The sequence below is a fragment of the Vipera ursinii genome (genome assembly GCF_947247035.1).
Source record: "Vipera ursinii genome assembly, chromosome: 16".
Classification (NCBI taxonomy): Eukaryota; Metazoa; Chordata; class Lepidosauria; order Squamata; family Viperidae; genus Vipera; species Vipera ursinii.
Genome location: NC_139529.1, coordinates 8,478,718 through 8,499,971, shown reverse-complemented (window position 1 = coordinate 8,499,971; position 21,254 = coordinate 8,478,718). Strand labels below are relative to the sequence as shown.

At 48.1% G+C, this 21,254-nt stretch overlaps 3 protein-coding genes across 7 annotated transcripts in view; 2 read left to right on the top strand and 1 right to left on the bottom strand.

The window, feature by feature from the left end:
• Positions 1-1,130: 1,130 nt before the first annotated feature.
• NTMT1 (N-terminal Xaa-Pro-Lys N-methyltransferase 1) lies at positions 1,131-5,401 on the top strand. Of its 2 annotated transcripts, none has more exons than XM_083375351.1 (4): positions 1,131-1,255; positions 3,436-3,661; positions 3,934-4,186; positions 4,813-5,399. In XM_083375351.1, the coding sequence occupies exons 2-4, from the start codon at positions 3,500-3,502 to the stop codon at positions 5,067-5,069; spliced, it is 672 nt and encodes a 223-aa protein (XP_083231477.1). In that variant the 5' UTR covers positions 1,131-1,255; positions 3,436-3,499; the 3' UTR covers positions 5,070-5,399. The 2 variants fall into 2 exon arrangements, with proteins under 2 accessions (XP_083231477.1, XP_083231478.1); XM_083375352.1 differs by lacking the exon at positions 1,131-1,255 and adding an exon at positions 1,263-1,279 and having other exon boundaries at positions 4,813-5,401.
• Positions 5,402-6,159: 758 nt separating this feature from the next.
• ASB6 (ankyrin repeat and SOCS box containing 6) lies at positions 6,160-13,811 on the bottom strand. Of its 2 annotated transcripts, none has more exons than XM_083375350.1 (7): positions 13,285-13,811; positions 10,629-10,816; positions 10,304-10,485; positions 8,835-8,941; positions 8,442-8,550; positions 8,116-8,202; positions 6,160-7,533 (listed from the first exon to the last, which is right to left on the bottom strand). In XM_083375350.1, exons 2-7 carry the CDS (start codon positions 10,739-10,741, stop codon positions 6,860-6,862), a joined length of 1,272 nt encoding a protein of 423 aa, XP_083231476.1. In that variant the 5' UTR covers positions 10,742-10,816; positions 13,285-13,811; the 3' UTR covers positions 6,160-6,859. The 2 variants fall into 2 exon arrangements, with proteins under 2 accessions (XP_083231476.1, XP_083231475.1); XM_083375349.1 differs by having other exon boundaries at positions 6,162-7,533; positions 13,332-13,600.
• PRRX2 (paired related homeobox 2) overlaps positions 10,826-21,254 on the top strand; it is a 24,897-nt gene continuing 14,468 nt past the window's right edge. For all 3 annotated transcript variants that reach the window (XM_083375355.1, XM_083375353.1, XM_083375354.1), the window contains exons 1-3: positions 10,826-11,401; positions 13,556-13,622; positions 18,810-20,590. In XM_083375355.1, the coding sequence (XP_083231481.1) occupies positions 20,323-20,590 (268 nt within the window). In that variant the 5' untranslated portion in view covers positions 10,826-11,401; positions 13,556-13,622; positions 18,810-20,322. The remainder of the gene's footprint in view (positions 11,402-13,555; positions 13,623-18,809; positions 20,591-21,254) is intronic.

The window sequence follows — 21,254 nt, the reverse complement described above, 5'->3', positions numbered from 1 at the left end:
CTGTTTAAACCCCAAGCTTGTTCAGTAGTCCTTTTCTGATGCTGCCTTCAGACAGTCCCCAGGACCTGGGTTCTGAATTATCTTGTGTTTGTCAAATAGATTACCGTAAACATCAAGCAGTCCTGGGCTGCTCTCATAGCAAGTAAGTTAAAAAAAAAATCCCTCTCCTCCGGATTTAATAACATTTAAAGGTTGGGCTAGTTTTCTATCAGTTTCTCAAACGTGGCAACTTTAAGACATGTGGACTTCAACTGCCAAATACCCCAGCAAGTGTGGGTGGACCTTTTTTCTATACGGGAGGGGGGAAATGAGCGAAATGAGGGATTCTGGGAGTTAGAGTCCACATGTTTTAAAAGGCAAAGTTTGAGAAAGACTGTTTCTATGTTGACACTTTTAGTTAATATAGTTTCTACAAATGGCACTTATTCTATTTTTCCTTGATTTTATTAGCACTGGTATATTATTTCTTTTTTTGTTTCAAAACATTTGCTTAATTCATTTGCCTGGTTCACTTGCAACAATTTTTTGTTTCCTAACTAATTGCAATTCACTTGCGACAATTTTTATTTTCATAAATATTTGCACGATTCACTTGCGACAATTTTTATTTTCATAAATATTTGCACGATTCATTTGCAACAATTTTTATTTTCATAAATATTTGCCTGATTCACTTGCAACAATTCTTGTTAGATAAATTCAAATTTCTCCTGCACGAGCAGGGGACTCGACTAGAAGACCTCCAAGGTCCCTTTCCAGCTCTGTTCTATTCTAATATATATATAGCCTTTTTTTTTAAACATAATGCTGTCCGAAGACCACCTCGAGGCTCTCTCATCATCCTGATGCAGATTACAGAGTTGGAAGGGGACCCTGGCCCTCCTGCCTCGCTCAGCCGAAGGATGCGCTTCCCGGAGCGCTCCAGCGCGCTCTGAGCTCCCTCTGGGCTGGCCGGTGGCGCAGCCCTTTGTGATGCCGGGGCTGTTGCGCACGGCCAGCCGCGCTCCCTGCGCTCCGTGGCTCCCTTCCTCCTCCTCCTCCTCCTCCTCCTCCTCCACCTCCGCCCGGGCAGCGAAGGAAATTGCGTGCCGCGGAGGAGGAGACTGGCCGGCCCAATGCGCGCTGGCGAGGCGCGCCGGAGAGGAGAGGCGGCCGCAGGCGGAGCGTCAGCCGGAGGAGGCGCCTTGCCAAGCGGCCAGGGCAGCGCGGAGGAGCGGACGTGCTTCCCGCAGCCGCCCCGGCCGCTCTCCCGGCGGTGAGTTCCCACCGGGAAGAGGCGGTAGGGAAAGCGGAGCGACTCCGGAGCAGGCGAGCCCCCGTGCGGCTTTGCCTGCCTCTCCACGTGGCTGGCTCTGGCGCTGGGAGGGGGCGCAGGGGGTCTCCTCCGTTGTCCTGCAGGGGGAGGAAAGCTCCCCCCGCCGCAGCTTGGCACCCCCTCTTCTCCCCTCCCCCTTTACGCTTCTAAATTGGGGTCCGACTGAACCCCTGCGCCCCTGTTTGAGGAATCTAATGCTGGCAGTAGTTGGGTGTGCCTGGGTTGAGCCCCTTCCCTCCAGCCCCTCGTAGGGGTCGCTGCCTGCCTTGCCCTGCACCCCCCACCCCACGTCGCCCTTCCCCCCCCCCAAACACGGTGGCAGAGCAACCCGACCCGGTTCACACGTTATATCTTCACGCGGGAACCCGGCCCAGGGGCGCAGCCCCGCGTTGGCTTCGTATGGCAGGCGCCGCTTAAGCTGCTCCTTGGCTGACCCACCTGCTGCTCAGCCCCATTTCCCCCTGGTCCTAGCCTTGCTAATTCGGTTATTTTTGTAACACAGTGCTAAGGCAGGATCTTTAATCAGGGTTTGAATAAACAGTAAGTTTAGTACTGAGAGATAGTTAACCTTAAACACGGCAAGACCATTTGCTCTGTTGGAGAGCAAAGAGCAAAAGGGTAGGTTAGGATTTGAACTAAACCAGGGTTATGTTAAACCACGATCTGACTAATCGACAGGATCCGGGCCTAGTCCGAATTCTTTGGCCAGCAACAAGTGACTGTTTTATGCACCCCATTAAAGCATTACATCTCTTTAAGTTTAATTTCTCCATTGTGTGAATGCACCCGCTGCGATGGCTCAACTTTTAAAATTATTTAAAAGTCACGTTCACACAACAATTGTTTGCTTTAATCGTGTGAGCGTGGCTTTTAAATAATTACACCATGGGAGAAACTGCCAAGCCTTGTCCTAAGGAGTTCAGCATATCCAGGCTTATTAACCAAGGAGGCTTATTCACACAGCCATACCTTGCTGAAGAAATATTTTACGGAAGAAAGGAACTTAGTGACTAGCATTAAACCTGGCTTGATTTGCACATCGGGCTAATTGGGGGGTCAGAACCCAGGCAGATGAGGCTATTGTAGCTTGGCTTGGGCTATGAACTGGGCTGCTTGGCTATCCCTGATTTAAAACCCTGGTTTAGTGTGAATGCTTTTTACCTGCCTTGTTAGGACTGAGAATTCATTAGGGGCCTATAGGGAGCGCATGTTGGCTAACCCTCGGCCTGTGTCCATAATTGGACACGGAACGGCATCTCCCCTAACAAATGTATATATTTAGTCCCCAAGGCCCGTCATCTTGGTCACACATAGTTTGGCAATTACAACACAGCCTGCACTCTACATTTGTCCATTTTGTACACTGGCAATAGCCAACCCCGGCCTTCACCCGTCTCTCCCTAATAGATTCTCTAATAGAGCAATCCAGAGATCTGGATCAGAAGGCCGAAATGCGTTTTGGAGTGCTTTGTTTAATTGCATTTAGCCCTAATGGCTTTAAAAAAGCAGATTAAATTCCTTAGATGACAGATCAATCCGTGGTTATTAAGCAGCATATGATTTATTTCAGCTATTTCTACCTCACCGGCTTGCTAACTGATTAAAAACTTTTTTTAAAAAACAGCTTGAAAAGTTTACCACACTCAAGGAAAGCCAGAAGGGGAGGGTAGAGGAAAACACCAGCCCTTTATAACCACCCTAGGGAATATCAGCTGTTGGGGGGGGGCGTAGAGGTGGGAAGGGGGGGGAGGAGAAGCACTGAATATAATTAGGGAACCCCGACTTTTCAGGAGCCAAAAATGGCAGCTAAATTGCTTTGCAAGACAGGGAGATGAATAGAAATTACTGGGCAGAATGAGGGGTTCAGGCTCAACTAAACCAAATGGGGACTAGGCACCCCAACTCAGCTCTGCTTTGATTGACAGAGTGACCCCCAATTTGACAGTTTGGCAGATGGGTACAAGGTACAAATCCTGTGGCTAGGATTTTTTTTTCTTTTCTCTTTGCATCTTAAACAGGAGGAAGTTGCATTTTTATCCAGCTTCAGAATTATTGGGTTGGTGTTGTTGTTCTTCTTCTGTTTAACCCCCTCTCCTGCTTTCTTTCTCCCCTTACAAAAGGGAAAAGCCCGCCCAGCGTCCGAAAACCGCCTGGCTTTTCTGGAGGAAGACGAAAACCGCAGCCATGGCCAGCGATGGGGTGGAAGATGAGCTGGAATTCTACTCCAAGGCCGAAAAATATTGGAAGGACATCCCCCCCACCGTGGATGGGATGCTGGGGGGCTACGGGCATATTTCCAGTATTGACATCAGCAGCTCCAGAAAATTTTTGCTCCGGTTTTTGAGGGTGAGCAGGTTTTGTAGGGGTGGTGATAGCAGATTCCTGGCTGGCCTGTGCCTCCCTCCCACTCTCTTTCTCTCTCATTTCTGTTTATCCCTCTCTCTCGGTCTCTCTCCCTTTCTCTCTAACAACGTAAAATGATAATATGGCCAATAATATGAAATTAAACAGATGAGCGGGGGGGGGGAAGAGAGCAGGATTTCATTTTGAATCAAATAGGCAGGGAGAAGGGTGAAACACATTGCTTGGTTTTGAAGGTCAGGGTTTTTGTTGTCTAGGACGGCCCAAACAGGACCGGCACAGCCTTGGCCTTAGACTGCGGTGCCGGCATTGGGCGGATTACAAAGAGACTATTGCTGCCCCTTTTCAAAGCTGTGGACATGGTGGACGTGACGGAAGACTTCCTGAATAAGGCCAGGACATACCTGGGGACGGAAGGCCAACGGGTGCGAAATTACTTCTGTTGTGGGCTGCAAGACTTCAGCCCGGAGCCTAACACTTACGACGTCATCTGGATCCAGTGGGTAATCGGTGAGTATCGCTCGCAGGAGCGACCAAACAATTTCCCCAATTTGTACTTTCATAACATGCTCAAGATTCTGTTAATGTAGCTTTAGAGAACAGTCAGGTAAGAGAGGGCCGGGGTAGACAACCTTGGCTCTTTTATGACTCACGGACTTCAACTCCCAGAATTCCTGAGCCGGCTATGCTGGCTCAGGAATTCTGGGAGTTGAAGTCTGTGAGTCATAAAAGAGCCGAGGTTGCCTACCCCTGGCCTACCCCACAGATGCATAACAGGCAGAGAAAAAAACTCCAAAATAAACCGTCCCAACTGCTCAGACTGTAAAAGAGAGATTTGTACTTTCAGACTTGCAAGATTTTCTTAATAGACAACTGTCAGGTAAGAGAGAGCAGAGCCCAGAGCTGCATAATGGATGGAGAAAGACTCAGAAGAGACTCTTCCTAGCTTCTCAGGCTGTAAAAAGAGACGGCGGGAGAGTTGTGCCGTCAGACTGGCAAGCGTGTGTCAACGTAGCCCTGACAATAAAGTAGAATTAACTCCTCTGGCTGTCTTTGCTACCTGGTCTACCTGGCGAGACCGACCCCCTTGGATCCTGCCAGGATCTCACCTGGCCCTGTTTCTCCTTCCCCAACAGGACACCTGACGGACGAGCACCTCCTGAGCTTCTTGCAAAGGTGTCGCCTAGGGCTCTGTCCCAACGGCATCATCGTCATTAAGGACAACATGGCCCAAGAAGGGGTCATCATGGACGAAGTGGACAGTAGCCTTTGCCGGGATCTGGATGTGGTGTGTAAGATCATCCGCCGTGCCGGGCTGAGTCTTTTGGCCCAGGAGAAACAGGAGAATTTTCCAGATGAGATCTATCACGTCTATACGTTAGCCATGAGGTGAAGGAGACCCAGGAAGCGTTCCCATGGTGCTCCGGGGCAAACCATGGTTTCCAGCAGGCCAGGATGAAGGGAAAAGAGGGGAGATCGGCTGGGGTCTCAAGAGGTGGGGAGCAGGGAGGGAAAGGCGGTTGTGTCCCTGGGCAGCAAAATGGACTGGGACGGGGGAAGTAAAGGTAAGCGTGATTGTAGTCTCCTATGTTGGTTTGTTGTGATGGTTGGAAAAACGAGCCAAAGAACCCACTTTGTATGGTGCGGGAAAGTTGTGGAATTGAATCTCTAGAATCTGCCATCATCTTCCTGGCTTGTTCGAGTTTTTTTTTTCCCTCCCCCGTTTCAGCAAAAACCACCACAAAAATCCCTAGTTGGCTTTAAGAACAATCCTGCGTTTTTAAGCAATCCAAAATGACACAAGGAAAAAAAAAAGGGGTGGGGAGGGAAGAGGGAAAAAATGAGCAGGCTCACGATGCTGCATTTTGCTTTGCAATTTTTTTTTAAAGATTTGATTTTCCTAAAATTCACAGTCAGTTGGATTGATAGAACAGCAGCTTTGGCTGTAAAGAAGTGCAGAATTACAGGCTGAAGATCCTGAACTGGGTATCTTAAATTCGGTACGTCTAGTCCAGTAAAGAGAAGGACCAGGGGTGACATGATAGCGGGGTTCCGATATTTGAGGGGCTGCCATAAAGAAGAGGGGGTCAGCCTCCTCTCCAAAGCACCCGAAGGCAGGACAAGAAGCAACAGATGGAAACTAACCAAGGAGAGAATCTAGAAATAAGGAGAAATTTCTGACAGTGAAAACAATCAAGGAGAAATTTCTGACAGTGAAAACAATCAACCGGTGGAGCCTTTGGAAGGCGTGGTTGCTTCCCACGACTCTTTCAGCATCCCCATAGTCAGGTGATCAAAATTTGGATGTTTGGCAATGGGCTCGAATTTATGACAGTTGCAGTGTCCCGGGGTCGTGGAACCCCCCCTCTGACGAGCAAAGTCACCAGAGTCCCTTAACGGCCTTACTAGCTCAACAACCTCAGTGATTCACTTAACAGCTGCGGCAAGAAAAGTTGCAAAATGGGGCAAAACTCGCTTCACAACTGTCTCGCTTAGCGGCAGAAATTTTGGGCTCAATTCCGGTTGCATGCCTGCTGTAAAGCCAATGGGGAAGAGCAGGATGTCGAAAGTTACGATCGCACGACGGTGGGATGCTGGGACCACATGGGATTTGGCTAACAACGGCAGCTAGGGTTTCTGGAACTACCAGTGTCGGTTAGTGGACTCCTGTGATGTTGTGTGGTATGACTCGCTTAGCAGCGGACTTCCCGTTCCCACTTATCAGCAAGTGAGGACTAGCTGCAATAGACTATCACCAAGGGGAATGGGTGTTTTACCCACAGCACAACAATAGAGGCGAACAGCGTTGGGGCATCCTTTTAATCAGCTGTCGGCATTCCTGTCCCAACCCTGGATGTTCAATACAGCTCCAGCGTAAGCCTACACAACCTCGCAATCCTTTGGCGCAGAGGGGCAAATCCTTCCTCGACTGGTACACAACCCCACAAAGGGCTTTTCCACCAGCTTAGCTGCCACCAGGATGCGATTCTGGCGCAGGTTCCACCTCCCCCCAACCCAACGCATTCTCACGTAGCCACCACTCGAGCGGGCTGCCACAGACACGGTCTCTCGCGTAACCGGCCGTTGGACATTGAACGGAGATCTGGCAGTTCATGCACTGGCTGCACAGCGTGGCGAGATCCGGGATGGCAAATGTCCGAGGTCCGTTCTCGTCCAGGGAGGTCACACCTGCTCCAGAGAGGCACTTGGATCTATAAGGAGGTACTTCTTCAAGCAGTTGGGCAGAGGGAGGGCCTTCACCTTGACGTCCACGGGCCAAGGCTGGAGATACTGCCGCAGGTAGACTCGGCAGAGGTGCTTCAAGGTAGGCGGGCTGTTCTCCAGCTGTTTCAGCTTCCCGAAAAGCGCCCGAATCTTCTCTTGGTGGTAGCGGCAGTGGCTCAGGTCGATCTGGAAGTTGCTGGGCAGCTTGACCACCGGGCCACTGGCCATCATCAGCTCCAGGGCGGTCTCGGCTTTCTGCAGCAAGTCTAAGGAGAAGCTGTCGTCCTCCGACTCGCTGAGATGGGAAGAGAGGCGCTCAAAGATGGTGTCGAAGCCGGACCAGCAGGCGGGTCCGTGGAGGGAGCAGTTGGGCGAGGCCCCCGATTCCAGGAGGAAGCGCAGCAGTGGGAAATGCAGCCGGAAGCTCTTGAGGCAGAGGTGGGTGAGGGACTCGTAGGGCGGGCATTCGCTGGGGTTGGCCCCATGGGCCATCAGCAGCCGCGTGGCCTGGAAGCAAAAGCGGTTGATCAGCTTGGCCTCTTCGGCGTCGCTGCCCACCGTCTCACCCAGCAGGAAGATGATGAAGGTGAACACCGTGTCCCCATCTTTGGTGGTGGCCTTGACGTCTGCGCCTGGGGTGGCGGGGGGGGGGAGAAAATGGGGTGGTTTATTGCGTGGGGGGGTACGGCATACTGGTCCCCCCCGGGGCAGCGCCCTTAAGACTGGCAGAGCTTGCGAATGAAGCGTCACAATCGCCACTCATGACCTTCGCGAGGGATCTCCGACAAGCGATGGGAACAAGATTGGAATTATTTAAGGACCGTGTGATTCGCTTAACAACCTTGGCAATACAGGTTGTAAAGTTGGGCCCGACTCCCTTAACGACCAGGCTTGCTTAGCCACAGATGTTCTGGCCCAGTTTTGGTCCACCTGTACTTCGTCACCCTCCCATCACTAAACCGGGGCAATTCTCTTCATTTCTGAAAGAGGCTTTAAAAGCAAAGCCTCCCTCATCCCGCCAGGTTGAAAACCAGCAAGGGGAGGAAGAAGAAGGAAAACCCGCACAAGAGCTTTTTCCTCCCAGCAGAAAATCCCATTTTTTCCCTGGAAATTCATCCTTCCTCAAAGCTCTGCTTGGACACTGGCAACCTGGGTAGAATTTGGACTTTCCCCCAAAACAGCCCCCGAAAAGGGATGGGTGGGAAGCAACTCACCTCCTTCCAACAGAAGCCGAATGTTTTCTATGTTGTGGATTTGAACCCCGTCGCTGCTGGCCAGAGCGTGCAGCAAAGCTGTCTTTCCTGGAGGGAAGGCGAGACGGATTAGAGGAAGAGCGGAAGAGGAGGGAGGAGGAAAAGAAGGACAAGGAATCTGGAGGGCATCCTTCAAGTCCCAGAATTCTTAATGGTATCCCAGTGCCGCTAAGGTAGGGGATTCTGGGAGATGAATCCCTGGCTTCTAAAGGAGCGATTCTAGAAGAAGCTAGAGGTGAACTGCTGTGATTTAATGAAACCAGAGATAAAAAGTAGAACCAACTGACCATGTTTATCAGCAGCGTTGATATCGGCCCCGAGTTCGAGGAGACGCCGCAGACAAGGCAAGCGTTCCGGCTCTTCGCTGGCTAGATCCAGAGGACTACTTTCATGAATCTAAGAACAATTAGAGAAGGAAGGGGTTATATTACTCCTATCATTTCCCCTTTTTTTCCTACCCCTCCCCCTCCCGTGGGGAACCCACACACCCCATTCCTTGTTTTTTCCTCCATTGACATGGGGGGTGTATTGACAGAACCAGCACCCGAATCTTTTTATCCCACCCTTTTGGCCATGTCTGCATTGGGATTGCAAAACCTCAGAACTATCAGAAATTCCAGGAATTATCATTTTAAACACACACACTCAAACATACACAATAGGTGTGGCTGGCTACAAACCCGGTCTCGGCGATTGATGTCTGCGCCGCGTTGCACCAGGAGCTCAACCACGTCAGGCTGGTTCCGCAGCACCGCGATGTGCAAGGCTGTGTAGTAAGTGACCGGATCTACAGAAAGTGGGGAATTTTCATCAGAAAACATGAAATGCAAAACTCCAAACGGGCCTCTTCCCCTTGTTGGGGATGTTTTTAATCGCCAGATTCTCTTCTAGGGAAAAAGCTATTTTCTGAATGGGGTCCTTGGTGCTCTCTGAGCTTGGTGGTATCCTTACAGACATTTCATGACCCAACTAGGTAACATCATCAGTGCTAGAAGCAAAGCCCGCTCTTCTCCAGCACTGATGATGTAACCTTGTTAGGTCATGAAACATCTGCAAGGGAAAAAAAAAACAAGCTCAGAGAGCATTAAAGATCCCATAGGCCTCCTCCCCCTCCCCACACACCCTACTCCCTTCTAACCCTGATGACATTATCTAGCTGGGTAATAAAATGCAGGAAAACAACCAAGCTCAGAAAGCAACAAGGACGCCACAGTTCAACCCTGAGCTACAGATATTCCCTCCTACTTTTTCAGTCTTAAAAAAACCTCTGAAAACATCGGCTGCCCTACCCTACAAGGCTGTTGTTACAAGAGCTGGCAAGAAAAAAGCCTACCATTAAGCTCCATTCCACCGCAATAGGAAAGCCAGCAGGGGAAGAAGCAGCCGGCCCCCCGCTTCCTCCCCATTACCCCCCTCAGTCAAGGGCCCTTGAAAAGACCAGCTGGCCAGCCTTGCAGGGAGGCCGCCATGTTGCCCTGGAGATGGCCCTCTGTAGGAGGAGCTTGGAACGCAGGACTTGGGGCGGAGCCTCGCCATTCTTAGCTGTGCATAGCAACTAAGGCGGAGCCTGTGGACAAAGGGGTGGAACTAGAGGCCAGGAGGGGAATTACAGGTAGTCCTCGATTTATAACCGTTCATTTAGTGACTCTTCAAAGCTACAACAGCACTGAAAGAAGTGACGTACGACCATTTCAGCCTCCTCCACGGTCACATGATCAAAATTCAGACACTTGGCAATCGATTCATATTTATGACAGTTGCAGCGTTCTGGGGCTCACGTGATCCCCTTTTGTGACCGTCTGAAGCCCGGTTCACTTAACAACCCTGTTTCTGTCTGTTGTAACTTGACTTGTAACTTGTAACTCCTAAGTCTGAGGATTACCTACTACACTGATATTATCCCTGGTGTAATCCTAAATGAAAAAAGTGGCACAGCGACATCTGCTGGTGAGAAACAGGCCATGCAACGACAAACTTACTTAAAAGCAGCAGATTGCAAATTTGAATGGAAATCCCCTTTAGCGGCAGGGCAGGTGTGTGTGCGCACAACTAAAGGAAGCTCCCCCCCCACACACACAAGTCAACGCCTCCTGAAGTTTTCCCCCTCCTCTAAAATAAAGGCAAAAGAGGGGAGGGTGGGAAGCCCAACCTTCAAAGGTGATGTCTGCCCCATTGTGCAAGAGGAATTCAGCCGCCTGGACCAGCCCAAGCTCAGCGACCTTCAACAACGTGTAGCTCACGCCTTCTTGGTAAAAAGCCGATTGGGACTCGCTTTCCAGCAGCTTCTGGAGAACCAGAAATTTGCCCTGATCTTCGGCCGCAGACCTGGAGCTTTTACAAATAGAGAAAGAATGGGCAGAGACAGACTTTGCAATCTCCTTAATAAAGTTGGGAAGCAAAAAAAAAAACATTTTTGTGCTAGGACGGTGTGGAAAGAGTCCCTTTTCCAATTCTTTGTCCTTAAAGCTGCTTACCTCTCTGGCAACTCCTGACGTTCGGGATCTTGTAATCCCAGAGACCCCAGAATAGCGTCTACTAACGGCTGATATTCGAAGATGATTCTACGGAAGCCATGAAGAAACGGCATTCTTTTCAATAATCATCCAAGAAGGACTCCTTCACACCCAGCCCAGTGGTTACTTCACTTCAGATTTTCCTCGGCCTGTTTTGAAATCAAAGCATACAGATTTTTATTCATAAAATAAATAGGCATCAGCAGAGGAAGCTACTCAAACCGTAACCGGACACCAAGAGGAAAGATCCTTGCTCAACAAGGCTGGCTTCAGAAGCTAGGCAGGTTTGGATCAGGTGAGAAGTTGGATGGGAGACCACAAGGAAACTTCAGGGCTGCAGACAAGGCTGAGAAGTTGCAGGGAAAATATTTTCAAAGGAAGAGGATACTAAAAAGATACTATAACATTTGCTAAGAAAATAGCTTGGGTGCAACCAAGTTTGACTTCAGGGCCATTTTTTTACCTTTTGCCAGTGCAAGAAAGGAGGAGGAGGAAGAGATAATGAAGAAAGAGGAGATGGAGGAGGAGGGGGCGGAGGAACCACACCCCTTCCCCTTTTTCTTAAATTAATTTTAAATTATGATTGAAATCTCATGAAATTTTGACCATCTCTCCGTAGCTCCCATGAGATTCCAAGCAAGAATGCTGATATCCCGTGAGCTCAGGAAGGGGATGGCTCTCAACTCCTAGAAGATCTAACCAACCTTTGCCACTTGCACACTTCACTTTGGCAGGTAAGAACAACCTTCCCAAGTTGGGAGCAGATCCCTTCCTTCCAGATTAAAAACTGTCCATGGAATTTCAGGAAAGTAGGGGCAGAAACACAACCTAGTTCCTTCAGGCCCATCCTGAAGACCTTTCAACCAAGGATGGGGATCATGCTGTCCGGTCCCAACAGGAATTCTTGGAAGGGGCCCTGGAGAGATTGTCTACGCAGGAGAACCCAAGATCATCTCAATATGGGTTTTGGACCCTAACAGCTCCTAGCCCTGGACGTGAAAACGTTGACCAGATGTATGGCTTAGAAGGTCATCGTTATCCTTCGTGTTTCTAGTCACCATCCAACCCGTGGCTGCCCGTCCCCCCCCCCGACAGAATTCTTTCATTCAACTGCCACCTCCAGAATCTGAGAAGCAGACCAAAATTCCAGGCAGGGATGGGCGTAGAGACCCTCGGAAAGCCCCATAGGTCCCACAGTTTGAAAAAAGACCTTGTAACATCTCAAGAACTTCTCCAGGGAGAGCCAGAGATTGAACCTTGCTAAATCATGGCTATATTTTATTCTATTTTGAAAGGATCTCTAGTCCAGCTACGCAAAAGAAACTCACCGTAACCACTGCGGCTATAATAAGGCAACTGTTTGCAACAAGGGAGATTGGTGGAGGCCCCAAGACTATTATTTTTCTTTTAAAGAAAATTATCTTTGCCTGCAGGGGGTGGCTGGAGGGAGGCTAATCGAAAAGGCCAGCTGTTTTAAGAGGCAGGGCAGGGATGCCACACTCGCACACAAACAAACCCCAGTCCTCTTATTTTGTAGAAGTCAACTGTCCCCTTGGAGAGGGCCTTAGGCAGCTGCTGAGAAGCAGCAAACTGTCAAAAAAATAAATTAAATTAACCCAGCCTGGCAACCAGCCTGGCTGAAGAGGAAGCAAAGCAAATAAAAACACAAGAAAAGAAGCCTCATTTTCAGGAATAATGAAAACTTAATGACAATTCCAAGAGTAAACAAACTAATTTGTAGCAGATCTCCAAGGATAAAAGACCGTGAGAAAATATATATATATATATATTGGGCAGGCTGTTTCAACCTTCCCCTTCTTGTGCAGTATTATTATTGTTAATTGTTGTTATTGATTTTATTTCCTGATCAATACAGACTTGATTGTATGCATGCCCTTAAAAAGCCCCAAAGGACTTCTTCCTTGCTTCATTTATTAACATATAAAACTTCCGCCTTCCCCTTTTTTTGCATTATTATCAATTATCCTTATTGGTATTATTTCCTGATCAATACAACTTAATTTATGCATTCCTTTTTAAAAAAAAAAAAACCATAAAAATACTTCGTGGGGAGTAACCGAGCTTTATATATAAAAATTCTCAGCCCAGGCTGAGGAGTAATTTATTTTAATTGGGGTTTTTAATTGCACAGGGTTAGTTTAATCTTTTTTAAATTGGTTTTAACTTTTGTATTGCTGGTTTTTTAACTCCCTGTAAACCGCCCTGAGTCCTCAGGGAAAGGGCGGTATATAAATGTAATAAAATAAAATAAATAAATAAATACTTCTTCTTCTTACGCACCTATCGTGCGCTCACCCGATTCGCGACTGCCTTTAAAAGCGGAAAGGGGGGTTACTCGGGAGTAAGCAGCCACAGTTTCCTTTTGTTTTTCCCGTTTCCTTCTTCCCAAAGTTTTCTCTCTCTCTCTCTGGCGCTTCCTCCTTCGTTTTATTCCCCCTCGTTTGCAGAAAGAAGCTTAGCTGATGGAGGAGGAATAATGGGTATTTTCCACAATTTATCCACCCCACCCCCACCCCCCCAAAAAATGACGTTCCCGGTGTCAGCAAAGCCACATTTCCTTCTCTGCAAACTTCCCTCCCGCCGCCCCTTTGCAAACCTCCAACTTGGATCGCTGCAAATTCTGCAGCGGGTCGTTTTACGCACCGCCTCGGATCAAAAACTCCGCACTTGTTCTCGGCACTTCTGAAGCTGCCCATTCACACGGGTTTCTCTTCTTTTTCTTTCTTTTTCTTTCTTTTTTCGCATCCGGGAGGATGCAGGAAGCGGAAGGGGGGGGGAAATAAATGCAGGCATAGCTTTCGATTGCAAAATTGCAGAAAGAACCTCTGTCCGTTTTTTTTTTCTTCTCTCCCTTTTGCCCTCTGCAGGTTGGAGGAGATGTCTGTCTGGCTGCTGAAAAACATCCGAGTTTCAGCTTCAAACGACCTCTAGAGGGTGTGCTTGGCGTGGAAGATTTTTTTTGATGCTTTTTTAAAAAAATGGTTTTAAATTTAAGGTTTTCTTTTAAAAAAAAATGAAACCAGGTGAAGAATGCATGGAAAATCTCTCTGACCTGATCGCATTCTTCCAGTATTTGAGGGGCTGCCCCAAAGAAAAGGAGGGGTGTCCCTCTATTCTCCAAAGCACCGGAAGGCAGGAGAAGAAGCAACGGATGGGAATTAATCAAGGAGAGAATTATTTGTAAAAATAGTAAAGGTGGGATACAGATAAATAAATTTCTGGGTATCTTCTCTTTTCATGCTCATTTACATTGAAAAATCTTTCCACTATCAGAACTGGGGCAGTGTTTAGCAACCTACCTGGCAGAGGAAACGCTTGGAGACTTTTCTGAGCAATGCTGGCTGTTGAATGATTGCAATGTTTTTGGAAGGGGGGGCAGGGGTATCTTTCGGGATACCCAATACTCCCCCCCCCCCACTTAGCAGTTTCTTATCTTGAGAAATTAATCTGCCCTTTGACACCGGCGTGCAGAAGTTTTCCCCTTTCAAAAACCTCACTATTATTTGGGCCATCTGCTTGCAATTTATAAAGTCTAGTTGAAGTTGACTTTATTAGCTTTCCTCTCTCAGACAGGAGTTCGCCCCCCCCCCCACACCCCCTTTGATCCCTTGTGCCTACCTCTGCAAAAAATTGCAAAATTCCCAGGGACCAAGCTTTCCCTCTCTCTCTCTCTCTCTCTCTCTCTCCCTCAACCTCACCATTTAACAGACCTAATTCTTAAAATCAAGTGAAATCTGATTTTGGGAAAGTCACTGTGTGATGATTGTTGCTAAACAAGAAGCTTTTTATTTATAGTCACCTAGAAAAGCTGGTGGCAAGCCACACGTTCTGGAGGCAAGCCGTTCCACAGGAAATTTCTCCTTAGTTCTAGGCTGCTTCTCCTTGGTTAGTTTCCATCCGCTGCTTCTTGTCCTGCCTTCTGGTGCTTTGGAGAATAGGTTGAACCCCCCCCCCCTTCTTTGTGGCAGCCCTTCAAATATTGGAAGACTGTCCTTCTTTTCACTAGACTAGATATGCCCAATTCTGGCAACCATTAATCATATGTTTCAGCCTCCAGTCTCCCGATCATCTTTGTTGCTCTTCTCTGCACTCTTTCCGGAGTCTCAACATCTTTTTTATATCGTGGCGACCAAAATTGGATGCCGTATTCCAGGTGTGGTCTCACTGAGGATAAAGTGGTACTAATACTCCATGTGATTTGGATTCCCTTCCCTTCCCTTTCTTACCCAAACATTATCGGAGGCTGAAGTTAGTCCTTGGTTAACATTGATTGGACCTGGAGAGAAGCCATCACCTATCCACCAGGGAGGCAAGGAATGGAGGGGAAGAGGTCCAGAGAAATTTGATCATTAAGAACCCCTCCTGGCTGTCTGGGGGAAATTTAATTAAATTGCTGGAAGGCTTGTATGCAGAAGAACACATCTGGATTCAATATGTGCGACTTTGATATATATGTGTGTGTGTGTGTGTGTGTGTGTGTGTGTGTGTGTGTGTATATATATATATATATATATATATATATATATATATATATATATATATATATATATATATATATAGAGAGAGAGAGAGAGAGAGAGAGAGAGAGAGAGAGAGAGAGATGGGGGGAGGTAACAACAGAGGAAAAAAGGGTGTGTATGTGGCTGGAACCATCTTTGGTGGATAGGAAGCTCCTATGATTGGAAGGAAATTTACTTACTGAAATATCCAGAAAATGAATTTGTAGAATCACCCACTTGGAGACTCTCCAGAGACAGATTGTTCCACTGATTAATTGTTCTCACTGTCAGGAAATTTCTCCTTAGTTCTAGGTTGCTTCTCTCTTTGATTAGTTTCCATCCGACGCTTCTTGTCCTGCCTTCAGGGGCTTTGGAGAAGAGCTTGACCCCTCTCTTCTTTGGGGCAGCCCTGAGATATTGAAAGACTGCTATCATGTCTCACCCAGTCCTTCTTTTCTTTAAACTAGACATCCCCAATTCCTGCAACCGTTCTTCGTATATTTAATGATATTTGTTGCTCTTGTCTGCACTCTTTCCAGAGTCTCAGCATCTTTTTTTATAATGAACTTTAAAAAATGTAGAATAAACTTTTTTAAAAAAACTTTTTAGCAATGATCTCTAAATCCACAATTTGAAAGCATTAATCTTTGACTGTCTGTTTTTCTAAGTGGTAGAATTTAAAGTTTCTCCTTGTAGAATTTGTTTGCTTGAAGATCATCTCTGTTCTTGTTGGGTATGTAGGGTGTATATTGGTCTGAACTAAACAGGCTTCCTTCCAAACTTCTACGGAGATTCTCCATCGTCCAGGTCAGGATTGTCCCAAAGTTGCTTTTCCAAAAGGCAACTAGACTTCCTTGGTTTTTTTCTCTCTGAAAACATTTCGCTTCTCATCCAAGAAGCTTCTCTGAAGAAGTTGCTTTTGGAAAAGCACTTTTGGGACTTCATTCCAATTATTTCGGAATTGTTTCACGCGTGGTGTATCATGTGAATGAATATCTTTTCTTCTCCTTTCTGCCCCTCCTCATTTTGACAGAAGACCAACCCACCAAATATTCTTCTGGCTCTGTAAAGAATTGGGGCAGAGAGGGAGAGTGAGACACATGTCCTACAAACACCTTCCTTTAACCTCTAGTGTAAATAGAGAAAATTTATTGCTTTGACCTTGCAGATCATCTCTTTGAGCAAATGAAACACAGGAGGTCAAAAGTGTCACCGGCTGGAGGGTGGTGGAGGACTCCAGAAAGGAAGAGAAAAACCAAGTTGCGCCACTCAAGGACTGAAGGGACAGAGAAATGGAGGGAGGGAGGAACATAGAACCTAGGATAATAGGATTGGAAGGGACCCCGGAGGTCTTCTAGTCCAGCCCTTTGCTCAAGCAGGAGACCCTATCCCATTTCAGACAAGTGGCTGTTCAGTCTCTCTATTTTATAGTTTACAATTTATATTTTTATAAATTATATACATATATACATATATATACACATATACACATACACACATACACGTACACGTACACATACATATATATATATATATATATGAATTAGTACCTTGCAGTGTAAGGCTGATAAGCTTGTTAGCAGCTGCTTATTCCTTATCTGCAGATTTACTGATGGAAAATTGATACCTTCCCTCATCCATGGAAGGAAACAGAGAAACAGAGATAAGAGCACCTGATCTTCTTTAATTGTGAACAGACGGCGGTCCCCGGCACACTCTTCCTTACGACTGGGACCTCTTAAAAAGAACCAGAGAGGCACTAAATGCATTTAATCCTATCTAAATTGTGAAGCTGGAGAGAAGAATAGGGCAGAGGGGGAGGGAGGGAGGGGGGGGGAGAAGAGAAGCAGACCCCCACCCCCCTGGGGTCCTACGCCGTGCCTTTAAGTACCCGAACGAGGTAGGAAATGGCATTAATGCGGCTTGTTTAATTTATTTATTTGACTTTGCAAATCACCACCTTGACCTGCAGGGCAGGGCGGGGGCTTGTGGTGGGAGGGTGTTGTGATATTACCAATCTCACCCCCCCCTTCCTTCCAACCTCCAAAATTTTCTCAATGACTTACTGTTCCAGCTGTGCGAAAGGTCCAGGGGTAATTCTGGGGGTCCCCTGCCGCAGAGCACATACGTCTTGGCGTGTCTAAAGAAACTTTAGCCGCCTGCCAAGAAAACTTTCCGCCCCCCCCTCCCAAATTGGCAAGTCCTAATCTCTCTTTCCCCCCCCCAACCAGGCAAACCCTCCCTCCCTCCCTCTTGCCTTAGAACTCGCTTCTCCTTTGATCATAAAAAATGAAAGACTCATATTTCACTGTCCAAATTCCAGCAATCAACAGGCTGGAGGATCCATAGGGAGAATGGAGACTTGATTATGCTCTCCCGCCTCATTATTTAACGCCCTGAGCAGCTACTCAGATGTGTTTGGGGGTCTCTCTCCCCCCTCCCAGCCTTGGCTGGCCTCCCATCCCAGGCTGCCTTCTGCTGGCAGAGGAGCAGAGAGAAGGGAGGGACCCTAAAGGAGCATCTAGTGGGTAAGGCACCCAGCTAGAAACTGGGAGCATGTGAGTTCTAGTCCTGGTATGAAAGCCAGCTGGGTGACTTTGGGCCAATCACAGGAGGTGGTGAGTTCTAGTCCTGCCTTTGCATGAAAACCGGCGGGGTGACTTTGGGCCAATTATCAAGAGAAATAAAAAGAGGAGGAGGAGAACTTAAACACATTATGTGATTATCTTCTACCTTTTATCCTCAGAACCAAAGGGTGTTGCGATAAATTTGAGAGCCACCATCTCCCTCAGCCTTCTCCAGCGATTCTGATGTGAGAACTCAACTGAAGCATCCTGACGGGCTCTGATGCTTCTGGCTGGTCTACCCCACACGGCTGGATTTTGGCTCTGGTGTCAGAGGTCACCATACGGGCAGGTCCTGAGCTGGCCCTCAGGGGGAGAGACCTCTGGCTGCTGCCCGCTTTATTTCTGCCTGGCCCCTGACCTGGAGCAGAGTTCTGGAGAACTTCCACCTCTCCTCAGGGCTGTCCTTGTGGACGCCTCCACAGGACAGTCACGGTTGTCTCTCGGGACCTTCTCAAGACACACTGATGATGGCCTTTAAGAGCCAGATGCTCTTTTTCCAGAGTGGCCCACGAGATCAAACGCTAACAGATTGAGCGCATTGGGCTAAACGCTAGAAGAAACTCAGTTTCCTGGTCCTGTGGATTTCACATCCTTGTTTGTTTGTTTTTTTAGGTTTGGGTTATTTGAAAGGACCCTTACAAGCTTTCCTAGACTTTACTGTTCTCTACTGAGGTATTGCTATTTTCTCTCATCGTTAGGCTGGTGGAAAGGCACTTTTTAAAGCGATGGAACTCACCTCCCCACGAAATGCTTGCAGCCCTCTCTTGTGGGGAAAAACAAACGAAACCAAACCAGGAAAATAAAGTTTAGCAACTTTTTCTCTGGACGTTTCAGTGAATTTTCTACTACAGGTAGTCCTCAACTTGCAACCATTTGTTTAGAGACCATTCAAAGTTACATTCAAAGTTACAAACAGTCACTAAAGAATAATTGTAAGTCGAGGACTACGGTAAGTTTCCCTGTAAAGTTTTGATTTCTGTTTTTTTATCTTTCAGGGACGGAAAGAAAATAGGAAACTGATTGAAATGATCTTATGTCTAATTCGTGGACATTTTTTGAGAACCAGATAGAGAAAGAATTCATTGACGTTCTGATTCAACTATTTGCTTTTCTCCTTTATGGATAAGAGACCACCAGGCGATCTTACAGCTGTTGAGTTGACTGGAATTTTTTTTTAAAAAAAAAATCAATCCAGAAGGAATCCAGGAAACCATAGCCACACCATTGTCCTAAAAAACAACAGGAGACAAAGAGGTATTTATTTTTTTTGAAAACTTTTTATATAGCAGGGAAGTTTTAAAAGTTGCACTGAAAGATGGCGGCTCCTAATTGGATAAGACTGCCACTTTCATCTGCATAGCTCCGCCCTTGAAAAGTGACCCATTTAGGGAAACAGACACTGCCCTGTTACCCCCTGTGGGGGTGACAATTTGCTATAAGGCCCTGAAGTCCATGTTTTTCTTGGGTTATTTTATATATATATATAAAACGTTTCAAATGTCCGCCGATTTGATTTCATAAGCTTGCGCAAGGCAGCCCAACTTTATGAGGAGGGGGACAGACAGGGGGTCCAGAGGGAAAGGATGCAAAGAAGGAATTTCTCTCTTCTTGCCGCCGCAGGACCCCCCCCCCAAAAAAATATATATATTTTAAACTCAATAAGTGGGTTGGCTTTCCTCTAATTTAACTCTTCCTCTTTCCAAATTGGGAGGGGGAGTTGAAATGGGGAGAAGGGCAGACTGAGGGGGCGCGAAGGAGGGGGAAGGCGGTTGAGGACGTTGATGGACTCCAAGAAGACTCCATCAGTCAGTTTCAGGCGAAAACACAGCGACAGGGGACGGGTCAGTTTCAACTTGGATAGAAAAAACAACGTTTGGTTCCAACTTTTGACCGATGGGAAATTTTCTGGAGCTGTGGCTACGGTGTGCTGGGGAGGATGGGGGGGTGAGCGAGGGATAGATCCCGAGTAAAAAGTTTGGAGAAGTTCTTTCTCTAGCTGGTCCACAAGCTTACACAGGAGAGAGAGAGAGTGAAAGAAACAGAGAAAGAAAGGAAAGGAAAGGAAAGGAAAAGAAAGAAAGAGAGAGGAGAAAGAGAGAGAGAAAGAGGAAAGAAAAGTGAAAGAGGGTGAGAAAGACAAAGAAGAGAGGAAGAAAGAGAGAGAGAGAGGAAGGAAGGAAAGAAAGAAAGAAAGAAAGAAAGAAAGAAAGAAAGAAAGAAAGAAAGAAAGAAAGAAAGTCAGACTGAGAAACCGTGAATATACTAAGGACCCCCACACAGCCTCAGAAGCAGGCCCACACAAACACACATACACGCGCACACCCCACCGGGAAAACGTAGGAGGAGGAAGAAAGGGGGGGGGGTGGAAATCAAAGCAGGGGGAAAAGTTTTTTTTTCGGGGGGGCGGTGAGTCGGTTTGGGGGCAGCCAAGGCAGGCTCGCCAGATCGCAGCTCCTGGCCGGCCGGCCGGGCGGGGGTCTCCTGCCCCACAAGCTGGATCCGGGCGCGATGGAAGCGGTGGCCGCCTTCGGGATGGACAAGCAGTTCGCCCCCAACCCGGTCCGGATCCTGGAGCCTGCCGACAACCCCCAGGCGCGCAAGAACTTCAGCGTCAGCCACCTCCTGGACCTGGAGGACGCGGCCGTCGGCATGAACGGGACGGCCCGGGAAAGCGGCGCGGAGGCTCGGGAGGGCGGCAAGGGGGCGTTCGACCCCTCCGGGGGCAGCAGCGGCAGCGAAGCGGGGGGACGAGGCGGAGGAGGCGCGCTGCGGGAAGGTGAGTACGTCGGAACGCGCGTCCCGGCGCGTCCCGGGCAAAGGGAAGGGGCAGAAGACGCGGAAGAGACGGGCAGGACCCCGGTGGGAGGGAAGGGCTCTTGCCTGGGGGCCCTTTGGGGAGCCTGCCCCCTCCCAGAGACCCGGGGGGGGGAATCCCCTGCGCCGCGCGGGAGCCAGCGTCGCCTTAAGGGGCTCTTGGGAACGCGTCGCCCCTCCTCGGGGGTCTCCTGACTTGCTCCGCTATCCGGCGCCCAACACGCTCCGGGAATCGCCGATGTGGGGGCATTGAGGGGAGGGAAATCTTTGGGAGGGGGGGCAACTGTGATTCGGACAGTGGGAATCGGGGAGAACAGATCCCAACCGGCCTTTGCAAAGATGCTATCGAATATCCAGAATAGGCGCCGCGGGTGAAGTTCCGTGGCTTCTGTACTTCGGATTTAGCCCCGTTTCTTCCTTCCTCTTTGGATGTCCAGCAAGGCCGTTGGAATGGCAGTGGGGGGTGGGGGAGAGAAAGAAAGACCTCCTTTTGCACTGGTTAATCCAGAAAGTCCTATTTTGCCAGAATCAAATCAGGGGGAATTTAAGAGCTGGTTGAAATGGTGAGCACCAAGTTTGGAGGAGAAATCCTGCCTATGTTGGTCAGATGCATTAAAAAAAAGGCA

What these genes read in the sequence shown, in the direction of transcription:
- NTMT1 (XM_083375352.1), top strand. Translation starts at nt 3,500, where the DNA reads ATGGCCAGCGATGGGGTGGAAGATGAGCTGGAATTCTACTCCAAGGCC. An exon ending in TTTTGCTCCGGTTTTTGAGG is followed by an intron (nt 3,662 to 3,933) that starts GTGAGCAGGTTT and finishes TTTGTTGTCTAG; the next exon opens with GACGGCCCAAACAGGACCGG. An exon ending in CTGGATCCAGTGGGTAATCG is followed by an intron (nt 4,187 to 4,812) that starts GTGAGTATCGCT and finishes CTTCCCCAACAG; the next exon opens with GACACCTGACGGACGAGCAC.
- ASB6 (XM_083375350.1), bottom strand. Translation starts at nt 10,741, where the DNA reads ATGCCGTTTCTTCATGGCTTCCGTAGAATCATCTTCGAATATCAGCCG. An exon ending in CGTCAGGAGTTGCCAGAGAG is followed by an intron (nt 10,486 to 10,628) that starts GTAAGCAGCTTT and finishes TATTTGTAAAAG; the next exon opens with CTCCAGGTCTGCGGCCGAAG. An exon ending in GGCAGACATCACCTTTGAAG is followed by an intron (nt 8,942 to 10,303) that starts GTTGGGCTTCCC and finishes CACTTTCTGTAG; the next exon opens with ATCCGGTCACTTACTACACA.